The sequence below is a fragment of the Aspergillus steynii genome (genome assembly GCF_002849105.1).
Source record: "Aspergillus steynii IBT 23096 chromosome Unknown P170scaffold_6, whole genome shotgun sequence".
NCBI lineage: Eukaryota > Fungi > Ascomycota > Eurotiomycetes > Eurotiales > Aspergillaceae > Aspergillus > Aspergillus steynii.
The window spans coordinates 2,999,979-3,022,857 of record NW_020194403.1 but is presented as its reverse complement, the minus strand read 5'-3'; the positions used below and the strand labels follow the sequence as shown (position 1 = coordinate 3,022,857).

The 22,879-nt window shown below is 52.5% G+C and overlaps 8 protein-coding genes across 8 annotated transcripts; 3 read left to right on the top strand and 5 right to left on the bottom strand.

Annotated features, from left to right (window-relative positions):
* The first annotated feature begins 2,523 nt into the window (after window positions 1-2,523).
* Window positions 2,524-4,395, top strand: P170DRAFT_238674 (PH domain-containing protein). The gene is made up of 3 exons (XM_024842940.1): window positions 2,524-3,104; window positions 3,165-3,917; window positions 3,977-4,395. The coding sequence occupies exons 1-3, from the start codon at window positions 2,865-2,867 to the stop codon at window positions 4,214-4,216; spliced, it is 1,233 nt and encodes a 410-aa protein (XP_024702617.1). The 5' UTR covers window positions 2,524-2,864; the 3' UTR covers window positions 4,217-4,395.
* A 454-nt stretch (window positions 4,396-4,849) lies between these two features.
* P170DRAFT_439003 (uncharacterized protein) lies at window positions 4,850-7,035 on the bottom strand. Its single transcript, XM_024849738.1, has 6 exons — window positions 6,638-7,035; window positions 6,172-6,531; window positions 6,110-6,115; window positions 5,957-6,029; window positions 5,464-5,894; window positions 4,850-5,390 (listed from the first exon to the last, which is right to left on the bottom strand). Exons 1-6 carry the CDS (start codon window positions 6,755-6,757, stop codon window positions 5,097-5,099), a joined length of 1,284 nt encoding a protein of 427 aa, XP_024702616.1. The 5' UTR covers window positions 6,758-7,035; the 3' UTR covers window positions 4,850-5,096.
* Window positions 7,036-7,244: 209 nt separating this feature from the next.
* On the bottom strand, window positions 7,245-8,718 carry rab7 (Rab family GTPase YPT7). Its single transcript, XM_024849737.1, has 6 exons — window positions 8,521-8,718; window positions 8,391-8,444; window positions 8,225-8,320; window positions 7,976-8,155; window positions 7,742-7,889; window positions 7,245-7,682 (listed from the first exon to the last, which is right to left on the bottom strand). The coding sequence occupies exons 1-6, from the start codon at window positions 8,548-8,550 to the stop codon at window positions 7,573-7,575; spliced, it is 618 nt and encodes a 205-aa protein (XP_024702615.1). The 5' UTR covers window positions 8,551-8,718; the 3' UTR covers window positions 7,245-7,572.
* Window positions 8,719-8,849: 131 nt separating this feature from the next.
* Window positions 8,850-10,080, top strand: P170DRAFT_439001 (ATG16 family protein). Its single transcript, XM_024849736.1, has 3 exons — window positions 8,850-9,118; window positions 9,188-9,561; window positions 9,624-10,080. Exons 1-3 carry the CDS (start codon window positions 9,034-9,036, stop codon window positions 9,780-9,782), a joined length of 618 nt encoding a protein of 205 aa, XP_024702614.1. The 5' UTR covers window positions 8,850-9,033; the 3' UTR covers window positions 9,783-10,080.
* Window positions 10,081-10,311: 231 nt separating this feature from the next.
* dot1 (histone methyltransferase DOT1) lies at window positions 10,312-12,080 on the bottom strand (the record flags this gene model as incomplete). Its single annotated transcript, XM_024851731.1, has 2 exons — window positions 11,352-12,080; window positions 10,312-11,275 (listed from the first exon to the last, which is right to left on the bottom strand). The coding sequence occupies exons 1-2, from the start codon at window positions 11,885-11,887 to the stop codon at window positions 10,312-10,314; spliced, it is 1,500 nt and encodes a 499-aa protein (XP_024702613.1). The 5' UTR covers window positions 11,888-12,080.
* Window positions 12,081-12,303: 223 nt separating this feature from the next.
* Window positions 12,304-15,152, bottom strand: spb1 (rRNA methyltransferase spb1). The gene is made up of 4 exons (XM_024846960.1): window positions 15,038-15,152; window positions 14,807-14,956; window positions 13,045-14,755; window positions 12,304-12,986 (listed from the first exon to the last, which is right to left on the bottom strand). The coding sequence occupies exons 1-4, from the start codon at window positions 15,053-15,055 to the stop codon at window positions 12,433-12,435; spliced, it is 2,433 nt and encodes an 810-aa protein (XP_024702612.1). The 5' UTR covers window positions 15,056-15,152; the 3' UTR covers window positions 12,304-12,432.
* A 1,969-nt stretch (window positions 15,153-17,121) lies between these two features.
* P170DRAFT_438998 (uncharacterized protein) lies at window positions 17,122-18,433 on the top strand (the record flags this gene model as incomplete). The annotated part of the gene is made up of 4 exons (XM_024849735.1): window positions 17,122-17,583; window positions 17,644-17,723; window positions 17,790-17,939; window positions 17,998-18,433. 4 exons carry the CDS (start codon window positions 17,122-17,124, stop codon window positions 18,254-18,256), a joined length of 951 nt encoding a protein of 316 aa, XP_024702611.1. The 3' UTR covers window positions 18,257-18,433.
* Window positions 18,434-19,076: 643 nt separating this feature from the next.
* On the bottom strand, window positions 19,077-22,307 carry P170DRAFT_238419 (uncharacterized protein). Its single transcript, XM_024842938.1, has 10 exons — window positions 21,907-22,307; window positions 21,797-21,842; window positions 21,438-21,582; window positions 21,171-21,381; window positions 20,537-21,113; window positions 20,441-20,479; window positions 20,309-20,377; window positions 19,984-20,243; window positions 19,280-19,929; window positions 19,077-19,224 (listed from the first exon to the last, which is right to left on the bottom strand). Exons 1-10 carry the CDS (start codon window positions 22,044-22,046, stop codon window positions 19,181-19,183), a joined length of 2,181 nt encoding a protein of 726 aa, XP_024702610.1. The 5' UTR covers window positions 22,047-22,307; the 3' UTR covers window positions 19,077-19,180.
* Window positions 22,308-22,879: the final 572 nt, after the last annotated feature.

Sequence of the window (22,879 nt, the reverse complement as noted above, 5' to 3'; positions counted from 1 at the left end):
GAATGGAAGGGAAAAAGAAGAAATGGAAGAGGACCGTCCAGGGAAGGACGAGACACGAGAAGAATTAAAGACGAGTAAAGTAAACGAGTGTCCGGAGGGAAAGCCTCCTTTCTCTCAGTCTCTCTCCAACCGGTATTTTTTTATCTTTTTTTTCTTCGCTCTCAGTCGGGGTTGAGAGGGAAGATCAGTTGAAGAAGCGTTGAGAGCAACGCAGGGGACTCGGGTCCAAAGCAACGGGGCCGTAAACACGGGGGGCACGGGACGAGATCATCAATCACGGCACTGGCAGTCGAGAATTGCGGGAGGCAATCGACGGAGATGAAGGCTCGACGGGATGATTTTGGGATGGGGATGAGTGGAAGTCTCGCCAAGGCCAGGGAGGCGCAAGCGGACGGTATCGTTACGGCCGTCCGGGAGAGACGGCTGTAATCTATCGCCGGTACGGTATTGCCCGGTATTGCCAGGCTCTACAGTACTATAGTACGGGGTGGATGGTTCTAGATATTCTAGATGTTCTAGATAATTTCAATATTTTCAATCTTCCATAGTAATTCCCTAAAATCTAGAATACCTCATACAGTCTGCGAGATTACTTCCACCCAGAGTCGGTCCCTTCTGGATTCATTAATTACTGTAGAACCGTCTGCAGGCCACGTCCTCAGGCGCCAAATCGAGCAACGCCATCGATTTATCCGGCCGCCGAAGACGCGGCTCGACCCTGCAAGTCTTTCGGTTCATGATCTGCGGGTCAATCCCTCCAAGCAGTTAAGGGCAGAGAGATCAAATAAATAAAGGATATGGGGTATTTCTATTTACGGGTCGGCTTTTTTGATTTATTTTTTTTTTTCCCCTGCCCAGTTGTGTACTCCGTAGGGCGCTGTTAACCGTCCCAACCGCCTTCTGGTAAATTGGTTACTAGACCCCAATACAGCCCAGTACAGCCCTTCCCAATAGCAAACAACGTCGGCCCCAACGGTTGTCGGTTCTTGTTTACCAAGGAAGATAAGGGTCATGGCAAAGTGTGGGCAGGCTCTGATATGGATCGGTAGCGACATGGGTGTGGATGGTTAATCCATGCAGCCTGCCAACGTGATGCGTGATAACAAAGGGAATCACCAATCGGTAGTCACTCCTGACAGCTTCGAACACCTTTCTAGTACCTAGTACCTACCCTACCTTACCCTACCCTACTGTAGGTATTCCAAGACATCTGAGACAACGTACGTAGGCAGTTACCTAATCTCAGTAATCTTACTCTGGAGTAACGTTAATATACGCTAGAACGGGGGCAAGCAGTCGGCCCGACTAGATTCCGGTGTAATACACGGTATCAGGCGGCAATAACGTGCTTCCCCACGTGACGCGGCGGATGTGTCGAGGTGGCCTTTTGCTTTTTGTTATTATCGAATAGTCCGATCCATGGACTGCACAACGAGGCTTATGCAGAAGGGGTCCCAAGACTCCAATATGTAGGTACGCGAAACCTGCATGTAGGGGTCGACTTAGGTAAAGACCTTCCCCTCCGCTCCAACAATCCTCCGTATTCACCGGCAGACGATGTCAGGCATGGCCGTTGTTTTGCTTTGCCAAGCTGAAGCTATTCCCAGCATCGCGCACCGGTGATCTGGGATACACTGGAGTCGATGTCAATCTACGTAGTATCATAGTATGCCCTCTATTCAACTTCGGACCAAGCTCGATTCAAAATCATTCACGCAAGACTCGATGACCGAGTAAGGCTGGCCAAGAGGATCTATATCTGCCGAGATCTCCTACAACCTTCATGACAGGCCTGAAGCCAAGGCCTTCGAAATAGGAGACGAGAGCGGACCGGTCGCCCGCCCTTCTAGAAAGGGCGAAGTCAGTGCTGAAATTTTCCATTTTCGGGGATGGGCGAGAGCGACGAGTCGAGAGCAATTGTCCTTAGCATCCTTTAGCCCCGTTTAGTATCCTTAGCATCCCTAGCCTGGGCCCCGGCGGTGGGGACGGTTGACTCGGCCGTGAAGAACCGCGACGAGACCCTGGATCAAGCCTTTCGTGAGAGTCTTGGAGAAGAGAGCTCATGTGAACAGCTGTAAGACAGTTTCTGCACGTTGCTCCTGGCATTCCAGTTTCAAACGTCCCACGTGGAATTGGGACGGCGTCGACAGAGGGCTGCAACGCCTGGGAGGGGATCGTCATTCTCGGGGGACAGGAAAGGAAACCAGACTAAAATAAAAAGGGATGGATGATCTCCTTGAAACAACGTCCATGCGCCGTGGGAAATGACCCGATTCCCAGAAGGGGATTCGAGGAGAGAAGAGGGGGAAGCGCAGAGACAAGAAGGGGGGAACTCCTGCGACACTCGCGAGTGGTGAAATCATCTCGTTCTGAAATCATCTCAAACCAATCGTCCCGATCAGGCGACTTGTCTCTGTGACAGGAGCAAAATAAAAAAAGAGTCGAGACGGTGGATCGGCCTCCGTTCTGCTTCACGTTCTCGGCCTTTTCTTCCTTCCTTCCCCAATTCTTTTTTTTTTTTTCCCTCTCGCCGTCATACCTCGTTCACTCCTTGGCACCTTTCTTACTTCATCTTCCCACCGCGGCTTCAAGCTCCCTAGGTAGTTACCTAGCAGTCAGCCAAATACACGTCCGAAATCCTTCTGCCTTTCTGATTACTGTTGCGTGTTTCTTGACGTCCATTCTCATCGTCGTCCTCGTCCTCGTCCTCGTCTGCCCGGTCGTTGAGCTTGTCCCGATGTGTGTTTGCGCGGTGCGGTCAGGAGTCTACCAACGCCTATTTTCTGCATCGCGCAGGTCTTTCTCGCCTTGATTGTTCGCTATTCATCTCTCTTCTACGAGCCCGACAGAAGCTGTGCGACTCGATGGCCCAGCCGCTGTCGTCCTCGTGCCCATCAATGTCGGAGATCGCCAAAGCCCCGGCAATCCAACTGCCCGACGGCACTGTCCAACAGAGCGCCCACCTCCCCCCTGCTCCACCCGCGACCTATCGCAGCGGCCATGTGAATCTAGATACTTTCTCGCCCGTCAACGAAAATGGGAGCTTCGAGTTTGACCGCGTGCTGAAGACGGGTCGAGTGAACCGCCGGGTCAAGCACAAGCATGTGAGTTCGCCCAGATCGCGATGGAAATGCGCCTTCCTCGTGGCTAACCCCTTCTCTCAGGCATTTAGAGCCTCTTGGAAACCCGCCTACCTCGTTCTCCGCCCGAACCTCCTGTCCGTATACAAAGACGAAGAAGCGACTCGGCTCCGGGCCTCCATCACCCTATCCGAGGTGACGGCGGTCGCGCCCGTCCGATCTGCCCGATCCAGCCGGCAGCACGTCTTCGGCATCTTCTCCCCTTCGAAGAACTATCGCTTCCAGACCTCGTCCGATAAAGAGACCGACGTTTGGATCCAGCGCATCCGCGCCGAAACTCGCGCGGACGAAGATGACGAGGCTTTCCTGGCCTTGTCGCAGCAAGGAAATGCCGTGGCGGTCCCTCGGCAGCGCGTTGACGACACCACCGATCATTCGGACCTTGAGATGATGGGCCGAGCAAGCTCCCCCGAACTGGGACGGGCGCTTTCTTCGAGCTACCGATCTAAGCGCCTTGACAACCACCTCGACCAGCCCGGAAACGACATCACCTCGTACTCCGAGTGGTCGGACGGACCGACGAGCAATTCGAGTATCAACCCGAGACCGCGAACCCCGGTTCAGGTCCAGACTCTGTCTGCCTCTGCTCCTGCCGGCCAGTCGCCCATGTCGAATGACCTGGGCCGACACAGCGAAGCGGGGATTCTGCGCGACCCCGAGAGGGTAATCTGCAATGGCTACCTGCAGTGCCTGAGAATCAAAGGCGCGGTGCGCCAATGGAAACGGCTGTGGGTTGTTCTCCGTCCGAAAAGTCTTGGCTTCTATAAGGACGAGCAGGTATGTGCCATTTCATTCGATGTTTCAGATCAGCCAGGTGACTGACTTGTCGCTTCTAGGAATATTCGGCTGTGAAGATCCTGCCAATGTCGCAGGTGATTGACGCCGCCGAGGTCGATCCCATGTCCCGCTCCAAACACTACTGCCTCCAGGTCATCGCGGAAGAGAAGTCCTTCCGTCTCTGCACTCCGGACGAAGAATCCCTCGCAAAGTGGCTCGGGTGTCTCAAGAGCATCCTTGTGGCCCGCAAGAAGCGAGAGCCCCTGCCAGCTACCGGTCCCATCGCTGTCGCCGCGTAAGAAGCGCCTTGTACAACCAACCATCACATCTCAAGAGTCCACCAATAAACCTTCTTGCCCATTCTCTTGACCTCTCTTTTATACTTCCCACTATACATACTTCTCAAGATCCTTTTCCTTCATGGCATCTTGACCGTCTATCATTCCATCGCTCTCTTAGCTACTATTCCTTTCTCATTCTGTGACCCATTATTCTCTTTGGCTTATGATATACATACCCACAATTCTTGACGATATTGACTTCTCCCCTTTCTTTCTCCACACTTCATATTCCGGAGCTTTCGATTCGAATCACCCGGCTCTGAACTGTATTCTTTTCGTTCTGTCTATCTTCTCCCATGCCAGCGACTAACGTTGATGATGTTGGACTTTTCTAATGTTTTAATTCGATCCTCTAATTTGTCAGACATGGACAGACAAGGCCTTCCCTCTGTCTTATGTGAATCATTGGTCCTTTTGATTTTCGGATCCACGTGTAATATCAATATGTCCCCTTCTACCTACTTATTCTATGCATTTATGTAATATCATGTACTACCTACTATGTCTACCTACTTCTAGGTTATATTGTGAATCAGACCGTTTAATTGTAATTTTTGATATGTTAATACCTAAACTTGAGCTGTAGAGTCAATGTTCTTTCTTTTATTCTCTACATGTAAAGATACCAGACGGATATATAAAACTATAAAACTACCGAAACGCTACCCCCTAGCAATGGAACACATAGGCTCTAAACACCTACTTAGTAGTTCTTCCTAGGTAGCGATAACCTCTGAAGTAATCTAGCTAGGTAGCCCGCCCAACCACCCTGCCCTTCTACATATCAGGGATTCTATATACCTTACCCCGTCGGCCGTCAGATCTTACAACGAACCACCTACCTCCCCCCTCCATCCTCACTAGGAATAGCATCATAACCAGCACCAGATGGACGCTCCTCCTCCTGCGCCACTCCCTCCTGACTCTCGTGGTTCACGATCAAGAAGGATAGGAAGACGATGGCAGCCCCGACCCAGTACAGGCCGCTGGCGTAGTGGCCTTGAAGAATGATCTGGCCGACGAGGGAGAGCGGGATGGTGAGGCTGAGGCCGACGGTCACGACGAGGGGCGTGGTCAGGAGCATGGCGTAGGCCCAGCAGATGTCGGAGGCGAGGGAGGCGAAGGAGTTGGTCTGGTAATTAGGGATGTGTTAGTGGAAAGAGATGGAGGGTGGAGGGATGAGGAAGGGGGAAATGCATGCATACCCAGATGATGGTCCATACGCGGCTGGTGTCGGGCATCGCGAAGGTCTCGATCCCTGTGACGTGCAGGATGATGAAGCCCGGCCAGAGCAGGAACATGTTGAAAAGGCCGACGAGGCCGAAGAACAGCTGCATGTTGACGCGCGATTCGTCGCCGACCTGCTTTTTCAGGACGATGGTGTACACGCCGTACATGACGGCGCTGAAGCCCGCCATGGCGTCGCCCAGGGCGATCTCGGCTGGGGTCTTGTTGGGAAAGGTGCTGCCGCCGCCACCGCTGCTGCTGTCGTCGGCGGGCGGAATGTCGGGAGAAGAGGACAGGTCGACGCGGGATATAAGCATAATGCCGATCAAGGATGCGACTACGCCGAGGAGTTTGCGGACGGTGAATTTCTCGACGCCAATGACAGCTCCGAAGATTAGGGTCCATACGCCTGTGAGAAAGCATTAATGGCTGCGCTTCTGCCACCGCGGTGTCATCTTGTGTAGGACATACCGCTCGTCGAGGTTAGAATGGTGGTACTTCCCACGGTAGTGTACTGGAGACAGGCCATGGCGAAATAGTTGGCCTAGTTACACAGTTCGGGATTAGTCGAACGAGAATGGGAACCCGCTTTGGGGTTGTTTTGCAGCCTTGAGCGCAACTCACCAAGAACTGAAGTGGTGTTAGCCTGTCTGTATGTATAAAGAGCAAGAGACTGCGATTCTTACCCATAGCATGCAGAACTCAAAGCTCAGCTTCGCCGTCGCCCTCAAGCCCAGCTTGGAGTCTTCTTGATACTTCCCCTCCGGCACCAGCCGGGCTGCGTTCCACGCTTCGGGGTCGCTGAGTGCGTCCTCGCTGTCCCGTCCCGTGTCATGGTGTAGGATACTCTGCGTCTCCGCATCAGGGTCGTGCGAATCCAGATGCCGCAGGAGACTCCGAAACGAGTTTATGCGGGATGTCTTTCCCGAACGCCATAAATTCCAGACCCGGCGAAGGAGGATCGTAAAGAGGGGCAGAATAAACAACGAAGTGTTGATGTACGTCACAAAGAACAGCTTGGAGTATGTGTCGTCGGCAAAGATGGTCTGCGACACAAGTGTGATACGTCAGTCAGTCACCCCGGGAACACCGCACAGTTTAGCAAACAAGGCATTTTCATGCTGGGGACCATCGCGAAGACGAAACACGTACACTAGCCAGGAAATTGGACGCTGTCCATAGAAACACTACTATCAGAAGTAGACCGATGCCGAGGGATCGTCGCGCGACACCGTTCAGCGCCGGGCCACTGCGTTTGGGAAGGGTGTCCATGAGGCAGCACTGGTGTCCATCAATGTAAACACCTTCGGAGCAAGTGAATGCGATGAGAGCGATGCGACGGGGACCAGTAAATAGATAGAAGTGCCGGTCCTGGAGGTGGCGCGGGGAAGGATTCTGTTTCTTCCGCGGTCACCGAGAGAGACGAGAGGCGTGCGATCCCGAGGTTGCTGGAGATTGATAAACGATCATGAGGCACGGGAGGAGCGAACGGCCGACTCCGAAGGTGCCAACTAGTCAAGGGCGATGTTGACGGTCATGCAGGATGCAAGGGAGGGATAGTTGGAGTGCGGAGTGGACCGTCGGCGATAAGAGAGCGCCAGTCAGCAGCCCGTAACCCTCCACACCGCCAAGCTGCACGAGATGGCGCGATCCGCACGAGGTGTTGTCACTTGTCACGCTGTGACTTTCTCTCGGTGGTTGCTGTGATCTACGGGGATCTACGGGGATCCCTGGAAGTAAGGTGTTTATGGAAAATCCTGGCAAGACAGTTGTGAAGCAGTGGTTATTCCAGACTCCTAGATAGTATACTAATGAATGAATACGCTGACGTGGGAGACATAATGAAAAAGACTCGAACAGTAAAACACCGACTTGTAAACAGAGACCCCGTGCAGCTCAACCGAGAGACTTGAGCAGAGACTTGGATGCGCAAGAAAACTCCCAGGGTTATATAGGAAGAGCTTGAGGCGGCTCAGATCAGCATGGGGGAAGGTCTTCTACAAAACCAGGAACTCAAACAGAAAAGCAGGCAGATCTTGTCATGAAATATGAATCGTTTAAAAGCAGTCACGACCGTCACGGGGGTATCAACAGGCACATCCATCCCGGTCACCGTCGAGATGGATGTTGATCGGGTCGCTAAATTCACCGCTGAATTCTTCGGCTTCTTCCTGGGCTAGAGCACTCCGAGCGATGACTGGGAACGGGTCAGCAATGCGCCCCAGACAGATCAGCCGGCCGAAGCAAGGCGCTTACCTTCGAATGCCTGTTCCACGTTGACGGCCTCCTTGGCACTCGTTTCGAAATAAGGGATGTTGCCCTTGGATTGGCAGAACGTCATGGCGCGCTTCGACGAGATCATGCGCTTGTTCTCTTCGACATCGATCTTGTTGCCAATCACCACCTATGCGACCGTCAGCAAATGCAATCGTCGAACAGAGGGTCGGTATGAAAATATCCGCCGCAGAACAAGGAGCAAGAAGGTCTTACGAATGGGAAGTTCTCGGGATCCCGAGGGCTGGCCTGGATAAGAAACTCGTCCCGCCAGCTGTCGAGGGCCTCGAAACTCTTGGAGTTGTTGACATCATATACCAGGACGCAGCAGTCGGCTCCGCGATAGAATGCAACTCCCAATGACTGAAACCGTTCTTGGCCCGCAGTATCCCAGATCTGCCCGTCAACGTTAGTGGCTGTCTGTAGTTGTATCCCCAGGGGTGTTCGAGGCGAGGGAGCACATGCCTGCATCGTAACCAGTCGGTCATCCACTAGGACTTCTTTGGTCAAGAAGTCGGCGCCAATCGTTGCCTTGTAGCTTCCACTGAACTTCTTGTTGACCTATTCCACTCCGAATTGATTAGCCAGGACCGCGCAGACGGCGAGGATTGACTAGTGTAGGTTTACGGACATATTGGTTCATCAAACTCGTTTTACCGACGCCACTATCACCGAGGATAATCACCTAGAGAATCAAAAATAAAAATTAGCATTACTGTCATCCCTACAGGGTAGATGGGAGGGGTGCTGCGCGGCTGTACCTTCAATAGGACCTTCTTCCGTGCCGACATAGCTGTGGCTGAGTAAAGATAAGCAAAAAGACGGGTTCCAGCGTAATCGGAAACGCTGCGCAAAGGTCGAGTGAAGTTGAGGGGAAAGAGAGATAGGTGGCCTGTACACAAGAGCCAGTGCGAGACGGAGAGTGGAAGAGACAAGCGAGCACGTCTTGCGGTATGAAGTAGAAGTGGTGAAGGAGGAGCTAACGGGAGACCGTTGCTTTTCGATGATGCAGGCGGTGGGGCGGGCGGTGAGCGATGGCGTGGGAAGACCCGCTCTTCTTATTTAACCAGAGATTCATCATTCATGCGATGGCTGGGACGCATCGTGGCCAGCATTTCTTCTTACGTGCGTCCTAGCGCCAAGAGGCGTTCATCACTGTCGATCTTGTTCTACTGGGCTTCTACTCATTCCTCGATTCCGCGGGCTGTCATGGCCCCATAATCCCGATCGTCCTCGATACGGAGTAACCTCGCTGGTCTTATCGCGACTATCAAATGGCCCACTGGAGAGAGGAGTACTTTGCCGCTTTGGCGGCTCGCGATCGCCGAGAGAAGGCCAACCTTGCTATCTACAATGCATGTGCGTTATGAGAAAGCCCGAACCTGGATGAAGCTGCCGGCGAACTTGATATCTAACCCATCGTGATAGATACCCAACTAGCTGATCGGACCGCCCAATCCACAACCGCCGGAACCAACCCCACGATATCAGGCAAGGTCGAAGCCGCGGGCTCTGCACCACATTCGCCTGCGCTCGATCCCAGAAAACGCCCGTCGAATTCCCCGGAAACGTCTGCTCATGACCTTCTCTCCGAGGCTCGTGCCGAGCTGTCAGAGGCGCAACGATCTCGCTCGGAGCTACAGGACCGGTTGACCCGTACAGTTGCCGAGTTGGAGAAGCTGCAAAAGAACGGCACCCGAGATGCGCGGCGGATTGCGAATTTAGAAAATGAGGTCACTCATCTCCATATGCGCCTGAAGGATCGTGACGAGGAGCTGAAAGGCAAGGCAAAATTGCTTGAGGTCCGGTCTCTTCCCTGTCTGCTGCCTGTCCTGCATATCACTGATTTGCTTTACCTCTATAGGACATCCAGGATGAAATGGCATCCCTTACCCTTCAGCTGAACATGGCCGAAGAGCAATCTGACAAGCTGAAACAAGAGAACAAGGAGCTTGTGGATCGTTGGATGGTTCGGATGGGTAGGGAAGCAGACGCCATGAACGACGCTTCCCGGTACTCTTGAAATTCGTTTCGACGGCCTTGAACCCTTACTGGTTCAGCCTTGGGCCCAGAATTCTCCTAGTCGGGAGACATCTTTTAATTTCTGGTCTTGTTTCGAGCCTGGGAGTGATGTTGACTCATCTATTTCCATTATCTCTATGCACAATATGTATGATACCCATGATTTATTCACATCGTGTCTGAATGACAACGCAGCCAATGCCGATTTCATTGCCTTCTTGGCGATAGGAACCGCAAAATTTAGATGGCAAGCCCAAGAAAAAGAAACATGAACGAAGAAGAAACCGGTAAAAAAGACAAGGAGGGGAAACAACCATGCCTGTTATATAGTAATGCCTGCAAAGTTTGTACAAGAAACAGGGCCCCTCTCTAGGCAAGGGGGATATTTCCAGGTAAGAATATAAAGAGAAAAGGGGGATCATCTAATAAATACAGAGAAAACCATGATTGCCACGTGGTCTGTCATCGAGGTAGAGGGTTTCGAAGCTCGCACAGGAGAGTAAGCGGCGAAGGACGGGATGGAGCAGGCATCACCCTAGGTCTTCCACAAAAGCCTTCAGTCTGGAGCTATCTTTGGTCGCGATGAAATAGGTTCCACCAACATCCGTCCAACTCACGCTGTTGGACCAATAGTTCCTCTGTTTGACTTTCAGGAGGTTGATGGGGGAATTCAGGTTCCGGGACTGGATCTTATGACCGGCCGGCACGAATGACTTGAGCGACACAATCTGACATCCCTCTTTCATATCTAAGAAGTGGTTGATGAGCTCGTTATTGAGTTGTGGCGTAAAGGCTTGATTGTTGATCAGAATCACGTCCGCCCGCTTCAGGACGTCGATGATACTCTGTTCTCGCAAGAAGTCGCCGGACACCAGGTGCGTTTTGCCGGGGGCAATCCCCCATAGTCTGCATCGGGCCTTGAACTCGGCCTGCTGAAGGTTGGCGAGCTCGCACGCATTCTGCATCATTTCGCAGCCCCAGCTTTCGCAGCCGATTTCCAAAGCCGCCTGCAGGACGACGTTGCCGACGCCGGATCCCAGATCGACAAAGACCTGGCCAGACTTTAGACCCGTTTCCTTGAAAATCGTGCTGATAAACCGAGGGAGCAGTTCGCCGTAGACGTTGTCAGTTCCGTTCTCATACTGACGCAGGGACTCGACTCGGGGTGAAACAGTGCGCGAATATATCTGGGTGAGTATCCGCTCCACGAGAGGCAAATTCAACCGATGGGTCGAATCCAACTTTTTCGCGATGCTCCCACTGCGCCTCAGCCGGTCTATCGCGTTGTTATAATCCGCCACGACTTGACGAAAGTCCTTTTCGGAACCCTGTGCCAGCGCCCGTCGCAACCTCCGCTTGATACCCGTCGACTCATTGTTGAACTGGTCGGCTTCATCTTCGGGGATGTGGGTCTGAGACACGGTATCGACAACCGAGAATATATCGTCGATGGGCTTGAAGTCATCGTTGTCGCGAGGTACCACGAGGTTAAATCTAAGGGGGAAAGGGAAAATCCGTCAGCAAAACCGCGTATACCACAAGGTATCTGTTGTCGCTCAAGATCTCATACCGTTCTTTAGGAGAAGCACTGGGATATTGCAGTGCGATCTCCGTAGACTGAACCTTCTCGCCAAATGCAGGTTTGAAATTCCCCGCTTTCTGGATCGAGGTGATATCCGCTGCGTGGACCATAGGTAGCGGTTTGACGTGGTCCTCGGAAAAAGCCTTTAATGAGCGCACGCGCCTCTCGAGGTCTGGCTCCGCGCTATCGCCTGTCCGGGCTCGTTTGCGTACCTCGAAGGAGGCGTCGGTGTCGCTCTCATCCTCATCGCTAGACAGTCGCTGCTCTGGAGTTGGGCGCTTCCGGCTTTGTCGCGGAGTCCCTAGGCGTCGTTTGGAGGTAAGATGGTCGGGGTCTCTCGATGCTGACCGACTCTCGGAACTGCGGGCTTTTTTAGACGGGGAGATTCGCGACGAAGTGGCCGGGGTGAGTGAGGAAGATCTCGACGGAGGGGCAGGGCGCGTCTGAACGACTTTGCGAATCTGGGTCTTCTTCGGCTGTAAGGAAAAGGCTCCTCCCTTCTGGAGATGGTCAAAAAACCCCATCGAGCAGAGTCAGGGCGGCGCAAGATGGCGGCGGGGGGAGGGAAGTATAATGTGGCTGAGACGGAGACGCGTGGCAAAATCTATGGACAAGGCGTGCAGGCTGAAAAAACTCGAAGCGACATATGTACTAAAAGACAATAAATATAAAACCGGCGGCACGGGGACCTAACGGTGAAAATGGCCGAGTAATGAATGTACGGAGAGGCGAAAGAGAAGAAATCCGAAGCGAACGAGAGAAGCTGAAAAAGACCGGCGGACACGAGAGTCCGAGGGGGCCAATCAGCGGCAGGCGCTGCCGGCGATCGGAAGCGCCATGTGGCTTGGCGCCCCTCCGAGTTTGTATACTTGTCCATGGATATAGGTAGGGTACTACAGTGGACTCCTTATGCTGGGGATCTATACCACAAATACTGACAGACCGTCATGTATACTTCTATATACATCTATCCGCGGTAAAGACACATATCCATTATAAAACACTGGGGAGAATGCACCGGGTATCAACCGTCGAGAGCCTATACATCCATCCTTCCACACGCCCTCCTTTATTTCTTCTTCTTCGCAAGTCGCTTCTGAGCCCGAATATCCTTCTTCATCCGGGAATCCACAATCTTGTACTTGCCCTTGACGCCCTTGGGACGACCAGAGATACCCCGGTTGTTTCCCTTGGCAACAACCAGCTTCACCTGTTGCTTGGGCTTCTTCTTGGTGGCCCGGCTCATCATCCTGGCGATGGTCTGCGACTTGTCCCGTTCGCTCATTCCTTCGTCCTCGGCAATCAGCGCAGACTTCTTCCGCAGCTTCTCCAACTTGGTCGCGGCCCTCATCTTCTTTCGTCCCTTGGCCTCCATCACCTTCTTGATCGGTCGGGCATTGATGGCGCGCAGTTTCTCCTTGATAGCCGCGGCAGCTGCCTTGCTGATGGGCCGATTCGCCTTACTGTGCTGGCCCTCGTCGTCCAGGAACCAGTCAGGGAGACCGTCAACATCCCGGAATGCAAGCCGGTTGTAACCGTCATCAACCACGTCCTGGGACTTCTTCTCGCCGGTGGCCATCTGCTGGGCCAATGACATAGCTTCCGCGGTGATAATATCGATGTCTGTGTACGGATCATTAGTGTCGGGAGAAAATGAGTGCGAGCTTGGGTGAAAGCTTACCGAGCTGGCCATTCTGCTTCCTTGGGTCCTCTCCAAGGTCCGCGGGCTCATCATCGTCATCATCCGAAAAGTCGTCCGTCTCTTGCGCCTTCGCCTTGGCCTTCTCCTTCGTCTTCTCCTTCTCCTTCTTGTCGTTGGCGCTCTTTTTCTCCGAGACAGTGCCGTTGCTCTTCTGCTTGCCGTCGTCCTCGTCCTCGTCCTCGTCCTCGTCCTCGTCCTCAACATCCTCCAAGTCCTCCAGACCTTGGAAAATGTCTTGGTCGAAGAACATGGCAGCATTGTTGGAGAGAGCTCCACCCTTCGGGGCCTCCCGCTTCGTGGTAAGCGTTTCAGAGTCAGATTCCTCATCTGAGTCTCCCTCCTTATCAGAATCCGAAATTCCTTCCCATTCGTCGGCCTCGTAGTCCTTTCGGGCCTTCTTGGCTTTCAGTTTCGAATCTGCATCCTCCTTGCGCCCTTGGTATTGCTCGTAAAGAGAGTCAAGCTCTCTCTCCAATCGATCACCCTCCTCGTCGCTCTCGTCATCCTCAGACTCGGATTCGGATTCCTCACTGTCACTCTCCACTGGCGCCTCTCTACCGGAGGCAATTTTGTCTGAGACGCCTTCTCTCTCGGCACGTCTAAGCGAAAAAGTGGCATCCTCCCCAAAGGGACCATGCTGTTCCATACCGATATCCATAGGAGTCGTCATATGCATCTGCATGCGGAGGATTTCCTTGCGCTTCTTCTCGTTTTCCTTTCGTCGTTCCTTTTTGGTTCTCGTGCTCTCCTTCTCCCGAAGTCGTTGCAAATCTTCTTGAATCGCCAGCTCATCATCCATAGGGGCGATCTCGGCCACTTCTTCTTGCGGCTCTTCTTTCTTGTGTTGACCCTTCCGCACAATGAGACCGAACTTCTCGCGAACCTTCAACCGCCACCGGAGAAGGTTGCGGAACTCTTTTTTACCCAACACCTTCAGATCCTCGCAGCAGACCCGAATCTCGTCCGTCGTTTCTTCGAGTCGATTGATCGTAGCCAGCGCAATGTCGCCTCCCGGCGGTTCTGAGAAACTGAGTTTGTTGCATGTTCCCAGGATCGCGATCGGGTCCGTGGTGTTGATGAATTCGGCAACTGGGATTTCCTTGTACTGGGTGTAGTCACCCTCCTCGTAACCCTCTCTCTTGCGCTTCTTCTTTTCCGGGTTGAACACCTTCGCCTCGTTATTGGGAGTGGGATCGGCCAATTCGGCGAACACATGTTTCGGGTCGAGGAACTTGGGGTCGAGACGCTTCGGGGCCTTGAAGCCGCGGCAGACGACGAAAATTTCGGCGGAGACGTTTCGGGAAGACGGGGGTTTCGTAGCCTCGACTGAGCTGAACAGCTGCTTGAAAACCCACAGCAGAGGATTGTAGTCTTTCGATCTGAAGACCTTGGTGACGAAAGTACCACCCTCGGCCAAGAACTCCGTAGCCAATTTCATAGACTGCAGCACCAGCTCCGCCTGAGAGAACGCATCTTGAACCCAAGCCGTACCGACATTGGGCGCACCGTCGTGGAGAACCGTATCCGCCTTCCAGTGTTTCAGGTGCGATCTGATCGTAGCGCGGCACTTTTCCGTTGTGATGTCGCTCTGGAAGGAGATCACTCGAGGGATGGGTTTGATTGGGGCGAGATCAACACCGACGATGATACTCTGCGCAGGCATGCATTCTGCAGCGACTTGACACCACGACTAATACTGTTGTTAGGAGAGCCAACCTAGTAGAAGACAGGGAAAACATACACCGGGCGCAGCGCAAAGATCCAGAAGGACTCTACTCTTTTCCAAAAATCCATATTTCTTGTTCAGCTGGACCAGCTTGAACGCAGCTCGAGCTCGATATCCTTTCTCTTTGGCAAGGCGGTACCACTTATCCAAACGACCTTTACCATGCTACATAGAGTCAGTAGTGAGAACATTTTCAAAGGAGCGATAAAAACAAGAAACAATGGCAAAAGGGGTAAATGTTCGCACCTTCTTCTGGATCGCCATTTTCAGTTATGGCAGAGGGTCAATCGAGACCCAAAACACCCAGATCAAGCGACGACGATTCAAACGAATGGACTGGATCGAGAAGCCGTGATGGTTGGTAGGCGCAGGAAAAAAAAAGTTATCGCCGGCAGTGGATCCACACCGCCCGCAGAAAAATTTCCCCTTTCTGGCCGGGGCGTGGCGGTGCGCCGCCGGGGAGGCACCGCCACATTTCCTGCGGCCTCAGGCAGCACCAGGCGGTCAGGCAGGGAGGCGGCATGTGACGTGACATCAACGTTGAGCGGATCGACTCCCGTGGCGTTCAACGCTGACTTGGCTCTCCCCCCCATCCTACAGGCTATTCTGCCCCCCCCTCCTGCCTTTCTGCTTGCTTGGTCGCTGGTAATGTTCTCTTTCCTTCTTCCATGGCGCCCTCGGGATCTCGAAAGAGAGTAAAACCCAGCCCGTCCGGCGCGGACCCCCAGATGTCGAACGATGGGGCTACGTTATCTCCCGCGGGCAGCGAACGCTCTAGTCTACAAAAGCAAGGAGGCGTTGTAAGTACCCATCTTTCGGGGTAACTCAGACCGGGGTCCAACAAAGATAGAGAACCACATTCATGCACCGTTCATTAGACTTTCTGTTCGTGTATATGACTGATAAATGAGCTTCCATAGAACTGGTACCCCGGTGTTTGGCCCGCCGTTTCTAGATCATCCAAAGCGGCCCCGGTAACCGAGGTTGCCCGTGAGAGCATTTCGGTTGCGCAGAACGTAGCGTCGAACATCACTTCCTCATCGACCTCCCAGCTCGATTCCATCAAACAACATCGCAATCCCTCTCTTCAGCTCACGAGGAAAGCGGGCGCGTCAACCCGGTCTCTCCCCGCCGACGCCACGACAACCAAAATCAACATCGCCTCGGATGGTTCTACTTCCACGCCAGCGGTGGACTCTCAGGCAGACCCTGCGGCAGACTCGACATCTGAGACGGCAAACAAAGGGACGGTGAACGATAAAGATACAGACACGAGAGAGGACGCCGACAAAGAGCAATCGAATCCATCACCCGAAGTCTCCAACGATAATAACACAAATCCTGATACTGTGGAACCAAATCAACCCTCGTCGGAGGCACAACCAAGTGGCTGGCTTTCATGGTTTTACAAACCGTCGACAACAGAGGAGGATACTGCAGCGGGTTCAACGACGGAGACACCGGCCGCTCCCTCCATTGAGAATCAACCTTCAAAGGAGGACACCACCACGGTCACCGACCAAGAGCCAACAAAGCCAGACGACGTTCCCGAAACCTCTGAGATCACAGGAACTTCTCAAAAACGGTCCTGGTTCCAGATGTGGTACGGCGTGCCCCCGCCACCCAAAGGCGTAGAAGCCGCCGCAGATGAACCTCCTACAGGGGATGAGACTGCTCCTCCACATACCCATTCAACATCTACGACGGATCATGATACCGACAACCAGGGAGAATCGGAACCGCCAGCTGATGCACCCTCTAACGAGTCATCCGCTAAAAATGTAAAGCCATCAGGATGGTCGTTTTGGTTTCGAGACGCTTCGCAGGATTCAACACAGCCAAACTCCCAAGAAGTCGAATCGGCGGAAGCGACAAAACAAGATTCATCCATTCCAAAGCCCGATATTAATGAGTCAGAGTCAGAGCAGAAAGCAGAGGTTTCAAAGAAAGGGACAGTCAAAATCAAACACTCGAAAGGCAGTTCTACAGCACCTGACCCGGCCGTGCCGGAGCCAGAGGCCAAACTCAATGCCCTAACGCCAAGTGCTCCGGAAGCTGGTGCGTCTAAACAGCTTCAGAAAATACTGCCTAACCAGGTTCTTCCACGCTTCAAAGAAACGTTCGCCTTGCAGGAAAGGCCGAGTTTTTTCCAGACGATCGGTCGATTCCTGAGTTACAACAGGGAGTCGAATAATAAACATGTTTACATGACCCGGGATACACCCCCAATAAAGAGAGCGCTTGCCATCGGGATTCATGGATATTTCCCTATGCCGTTGATTCGGAGTGTTCTTGGTCAACCAACGGGAACATCCATCAGGTTCTCGAACATGGCAGCCGACGCTATCCAGAAATGGGTCGACGATCACGGATACACATGCAACATTGAAAAAATAGCCCTAGAGGGCGAAGGCCGCATCTTTGAGCGGGTGGACCTCCTCTGGAAGTTACTGCTGAACTGGATGGAAGAAATCCGGAACGCTGATTTCATCTTGTTTGCCTGCCACAGTCAAGGGGTTCCCGTTACACTCATGTTGGTGGCCAAGTTGATCTCTTTCGGATGTATCAATGCTGCTCGGGTGGGTGTCTGTGCCATGGCCGGCGTTAACATGGGGCCCTTCTCCGAATATCGATCACGGTGGATAAGCGGGTCTGCAGGAGAACTGTTCGAATTTGCCTTGCCTTACAGCCAAGTTTCCAAAGACTACGAGGCCGCCCTCAAAACCTCTCTTGATTTCGGAGTCCGGATATCATACATCGGTAGCATCGACGACCAGCTCGTCTCCCTTGAGGTAAGATCTGGCCTACTGTTAGAACCGGGAAGACACGCACTAACCTTAGCTCTCTTTCAGTCGTCTTTGTTCTCACCAGTTACCCATCCATATATCTATCGGGCCGTGTTTGTCGATGGCAGAGTCCATGCACCAAGTTTGTAAGTCCCCATAAACCAACCCACGTCACCAACTCAACACAGCCACCCGCCTAACCACACCAACAGCGTTTCACATCTGGTCGGATTTGCTCTGAAACTCCGGAATCTGGGCATCCCTGACCACGGCCTCATCCGCGAATTAAGCTCTCCACTCGCCGGCAGCCTATATAGCGGCGAAGGCCACTCTCGACTTTACGACGACGAGGCCGTCTATCGGTAAGCCAACTCTTGAAATAAACCCAAAAACGCATCAACCCCCTTAACACCAATCTAGACTGGCCATCGAATTCGCCCTCGAAACCTCCAACGTCCAAGGCTCAACCCTAGACATCCGCCGCAGCCACCCCTCGTCCCAAGTAAACCCGTACATCCTCCCCTTCGCCATGCGCGGTCTACTCGAGGAAGAGTTCGTGCGCCGCGAACTCTACGACGAAACCATGCAACTCCTCCGCCAGTTCGACGAATGGAAACCCACCAGCAAGGTCCTGAAAGACGTCAAGTTCCGCTTGGAAGGAATCAGATCTAAACTTTAGATCAATCGATCTTCTTGCCGTAGCTCATCCCGATTCCCGCCATTTAGCCTTAGCTTACTTCTGTTGCCTTGTTTCTTTCATGTCCATATACTGTACTAACTACAGGCTACTATTTCCCCCTTACGAATTAAGAAATAGACAGACAGATCAATTTGGTTCTTTTGAAATATCGTGATTCTTCCCCTCCTTGCTTTTATCCGGTCTAATTTAGGTTGTATCATATCTCCTGTCTAGACTGTCGGAGGAGACGGACAACATGCCCTATTGAAGTATCGAAGATCAGACCCAAGCATGATATGGTAGTTCTAAAAAAACCACGAGAAAAACAAGCCCATAGATCATAGATCATAGATCAATCGGTGCATTTCTATCGGCAGAAACTCCAAGATAGATTCAACCACATAATTGTACATAGAAAGAAAAGAAAAAACAACGAAAGAAACGAAACGAAAGACACAAAACGCCCATCCACCAACCAGACAGATAGAACCAATGTAGAAATCAATCGAGAAAAAAAACGAAGGGTATGTGAAGGAAGTAGTCATGAGCGCGATCGTTAGAAGAGAATAGAACAAGTTGCCATTTAACCCACTCGAGACACCAGAAATGAAGTAAGCCAGTAAAGTAAAGAGTAAAGCAGCGTGAGCGAGCGAAAGGTATATTGTATTGCCTTGGGGGTATGTTTTCCTTTTTATCCATTGTTAAAACCCAGTCCATTCCAGTCCAGTCCCATCCGATCCGTTATATTTGCCCGTTGTCCGATGCCCTGATTTGTAAACCGATACTATATAAGATGTATTTCCTTGGCAGGAGAAGAAAATGAAAAACTATATTATATAAAATGGGGAAGAAGAAGAGGAGAGAAAAAGTAATAGGAGAAGTGAAAGTGGGGAGGGGAAGAAAAGAGGGAAGAATCAAGAAACTCTACGTTGCCGGAAACGCCGTGTGATATGCGCCTTCGATTTCATCTGAGATCCATGAATTAGCGGAGTTGAAATGATATCAAGAAAAAATAGTGCTCACCTCTCATGCCATCCAGCGCCTCGAAAGCAATCGCGTAATTGGACACGGTGGCAATGATGCGTTCTAGTCCTTGGCGGATCTCTTCGATGAGTCGATCAGAGGGATTGTCTGGGGATTTGTTCCCATACTCTGGCGACATTTGCTTCTCTACTCGCGCTTTGTAGAAGATCATCAACATGGCATAGCTGCCCTGCATCAAGCAGCAGGCGAACGATGGCATGGTTCGCGGTAGTTCAGTTGACGGCATTAATGACATGCCCTGCTGGCTTTTACTTCCTTCGCCTAGCGGTTCTGGCAGCGGGAGACTTTGGAACATGTGCGAGATGAGAAGAGCTGCCCGAAGACATATCTTTGCCGAGTGTTGACTGCTGTACGGGAATCCGTTCGTGAACGAGTATTGCGACATCGAGTTGTAATCCGATGATGCCGAGGACATCGATGAGGGGGTGAGCTCGCTCGAAGGCTGCTGGGGTGGTTCCAACCCTCCACATGAACACTGAATGGTGTTGATCCCGCTAAGAGCCTTCGCTTGCTTGGTTTGATTCCCCGGGGCCGTGCTGCTGGCGTTGGCGGCAGTGAGATCGCAGTGTTTCTTGATGAAGATTGGAATGTCCGAGAATGCCCTAAAACGATGGATTTTGATTTGTGCACTGGACCAATGTTAGCTATATGCTTAACCACTTGGCTGCCTGGGAAGCACCCACCTGGATATCTTGATGCGCGAGATTGCTCGAATGCTTTGAGCTGTGGCGTACTCGATATCGCCAACGCGGTTTGCAGATTGGGGAACGATGGGGAGCAAATTGGACTGCGCCAGCGCAGAACTAGCCCAAGCATCAAGTTGTCGCATGCGTTCATATATGTAGTGCATGTTTGTTCTCGTTGCGATACACTTGTTCAAGTCGATAATGTACTGGGTCGCCGAGACAAGGACTTGTTGAGCTTGCATCAGAACGGACCATCCCTGTGGAAACATTAATATGTCATTTTTTTTGGAGGGAACCGCGTGGGAAGAGTATGAACACGCACATCTGGATCTGCAGAAAATCGCGGATAAGGTGTTACGAATTGCGGGTCGTTAGCAACGATCGAAAGTGGCTGTTGCATTCTGTATTAGCCACTGAACCTCTAGTCAAAAATGAGATGAGGGAGATAGCTTACCGTCGTGCTGACAATGGATCCTTGCAAAACACAATAATACTGCAAAAGACCAATATTAGCAACCGCGTCCATGAAATTGACTGCGAATATCCATACCGTCATCCACCACGCTCTTCTCCGCGCTTCCGCAAATTCGTCATGCTCCTCTCCCAAAGCGTGAAGAGACATATCCAATGCGATGGCTAATGCCTGGCCGGCACGGTACCGCATTTTGAGAAGATTGCCTCGCTGGGTATATTCGTAGATGGAAAGGATCAAGAGGGCGAGGACGCTCTCGAGTTCCACTGGCGTTCGAGAATGGAACGGCTCGCGGTCGATTGCAGGCCGATCCCCCGACAGAGCCTGCGAGGGGTCCGTAGATGAGGCTTGAAGCTCACAATCGGCCTCGATACTAGCATTGGCCAATTGTGCAAACGTATGAGCGTAGGCCCTGCGACGGATGACCGAAATCGGAGACGACGGCTCCATGTCATTTGGATGCGGGACAAGGGCCAGAATAGCGGATAGTGCGAGACTAAGAGGAGAGCGTGGCTTGTATACCAAGACAGGCTCTTCGGATGGGGAATCAGAGTATGATCCAGCCCCCTCCATTGGAACGTCGGGGGATGGCGACAACACTCTTGGGGGGAGAAGAGGGAAATATGGATGGATGAAGAAGTAGTAGGCATTAAGTCTGGCCAGCTATTAGACGAAGCGAAAGATGAGTAGAGCGATCCCGAGCGAAACTCACATATCGTGCTCATGAGCGTATGCCCTGACCAAGGACGGCGACGATACACTCGATGGCGAAGGAGTCGGCTCCATCTGAGCATGAGAGCTGGGTCCATCATTTGGAGCAAATAGATCGGCGAACATGGTGTGGACATCGGAAGTGAAATCCAAACTCCTCAGGCCTGCACCCGGGATGGAAAGCACATCGATCTGACCGAACATCCCCGGGGCTTGTATCTCAAGTTAGCGACATGATTGAACTGGGCTGATGATCGTGTTCACGTACAATCGTCAAAGCCGGTCGAAGGGGGTGGAATATTCGAGTCCGACAAGTCATCCTGCTGGACTGTCGGGATGGACGACCTTTTCTTCTTCCTTGGACCACCGCGCTTGCTGGGCATGTAAGAGCATTTCTTCTTCTTGCCAAGACACTTCACACATTGGAGCATATACGTCAGCACATAATTCTGGTGTAGAATTGATGGGAAAAGACAGGGTGAGAGAAGAGGAACCAACGGCGAGTGATAGTGCCGTGGTATGGGCAGACCATTGAAAGCCAGACCAGCGGGGAAATCCAATTCAGTAAGGACGGTGCTTAAGGGGGCGGAAACTAGATAGAACCAAGCAAACAAAAAAGAGACCTACATTTGAGCATGGATCCTGTCCATCACAGCGTGTGCGCGACGCGCGACTGTTCGAATATCGATCTCCGTTAGCCTTACAGAGCAGACCGAGAGGATGGCAAAACGACTTACCAGGACAGACAGGCTACCTTGACAGGCGGTTTGGCGAACTTCTTGCGCACGACAGTCGTCCTGGCCATCTTGGGCTGTGTAACTGTCGTGGTGGTGGTGACTCCATTGTCATAGGAGCTTGAGAAATTGCCCAGGACCATGGCGAACGGTTGTCGGGGGCTACTTTGTCGGACAACGCAGTCTGCGAACAGGAACGAGCGTGCTACCGTCGACTTCCTCTACCGGGTTAGACGCTCCAATGGCGCATTACTACAGAGCGCCAGTTCAAGACGGAGGAGCTCTCGCTGTCTCTCGTTCGATTGTGCCGGGGGAGGGGAACAAGCCTGATGAAAATTTTTCTGCGATTGAATGCTCGTCTGGATTTTCTTGGAATTCTTTTTTGATTTTTTCTTTTTTTCTTCTTCCCCCTCTTTTTAACCGGAGACGGAGAACAGGACAAGACGCCGAGGAAGTGGTCTGATATACCAAAGGATGGAAAGCTGGGGAGGACGGCGGGCTTAATCATCCATCGCCAATCAAAAGCAAATCCCGAGAGGCAGCGGCCGGGATTTGCTTCACAATGTGGCGCCGGATTCGCGATGATTAGTCAAGGATCCGGCGGGACGATCGGCCTAGCGTTGCACGATTCCCTCCCAAGTGGACGCGGATAGACTGCATACATATATGTCGGTGGTAGCGTACCAAGGCCAGCGCCCTGCACCGTGCAGGCGACGCGCCAGACATCTCGTCGCTCGAGAGGCTGCGCGGTGCTTAGCTTTTTGGCGTCGATTCGTTCCGCCCCGAGGCTCCTGCCTGTTTCGGCCGCCCTCTGCGGGATCCGGTCACGTGGACCCACGTGATGGCAGCGAATGCGGCAGTCGCCGTGAGCACATTCTTTCCTTCGGGCGAGTCCCTGATTGCCAGTCCAGCCTGTCACCACGGACGCTGTCAGCCCTTGGATCCTCGTCCCCATTCGTACCCTATTCCGACCCTC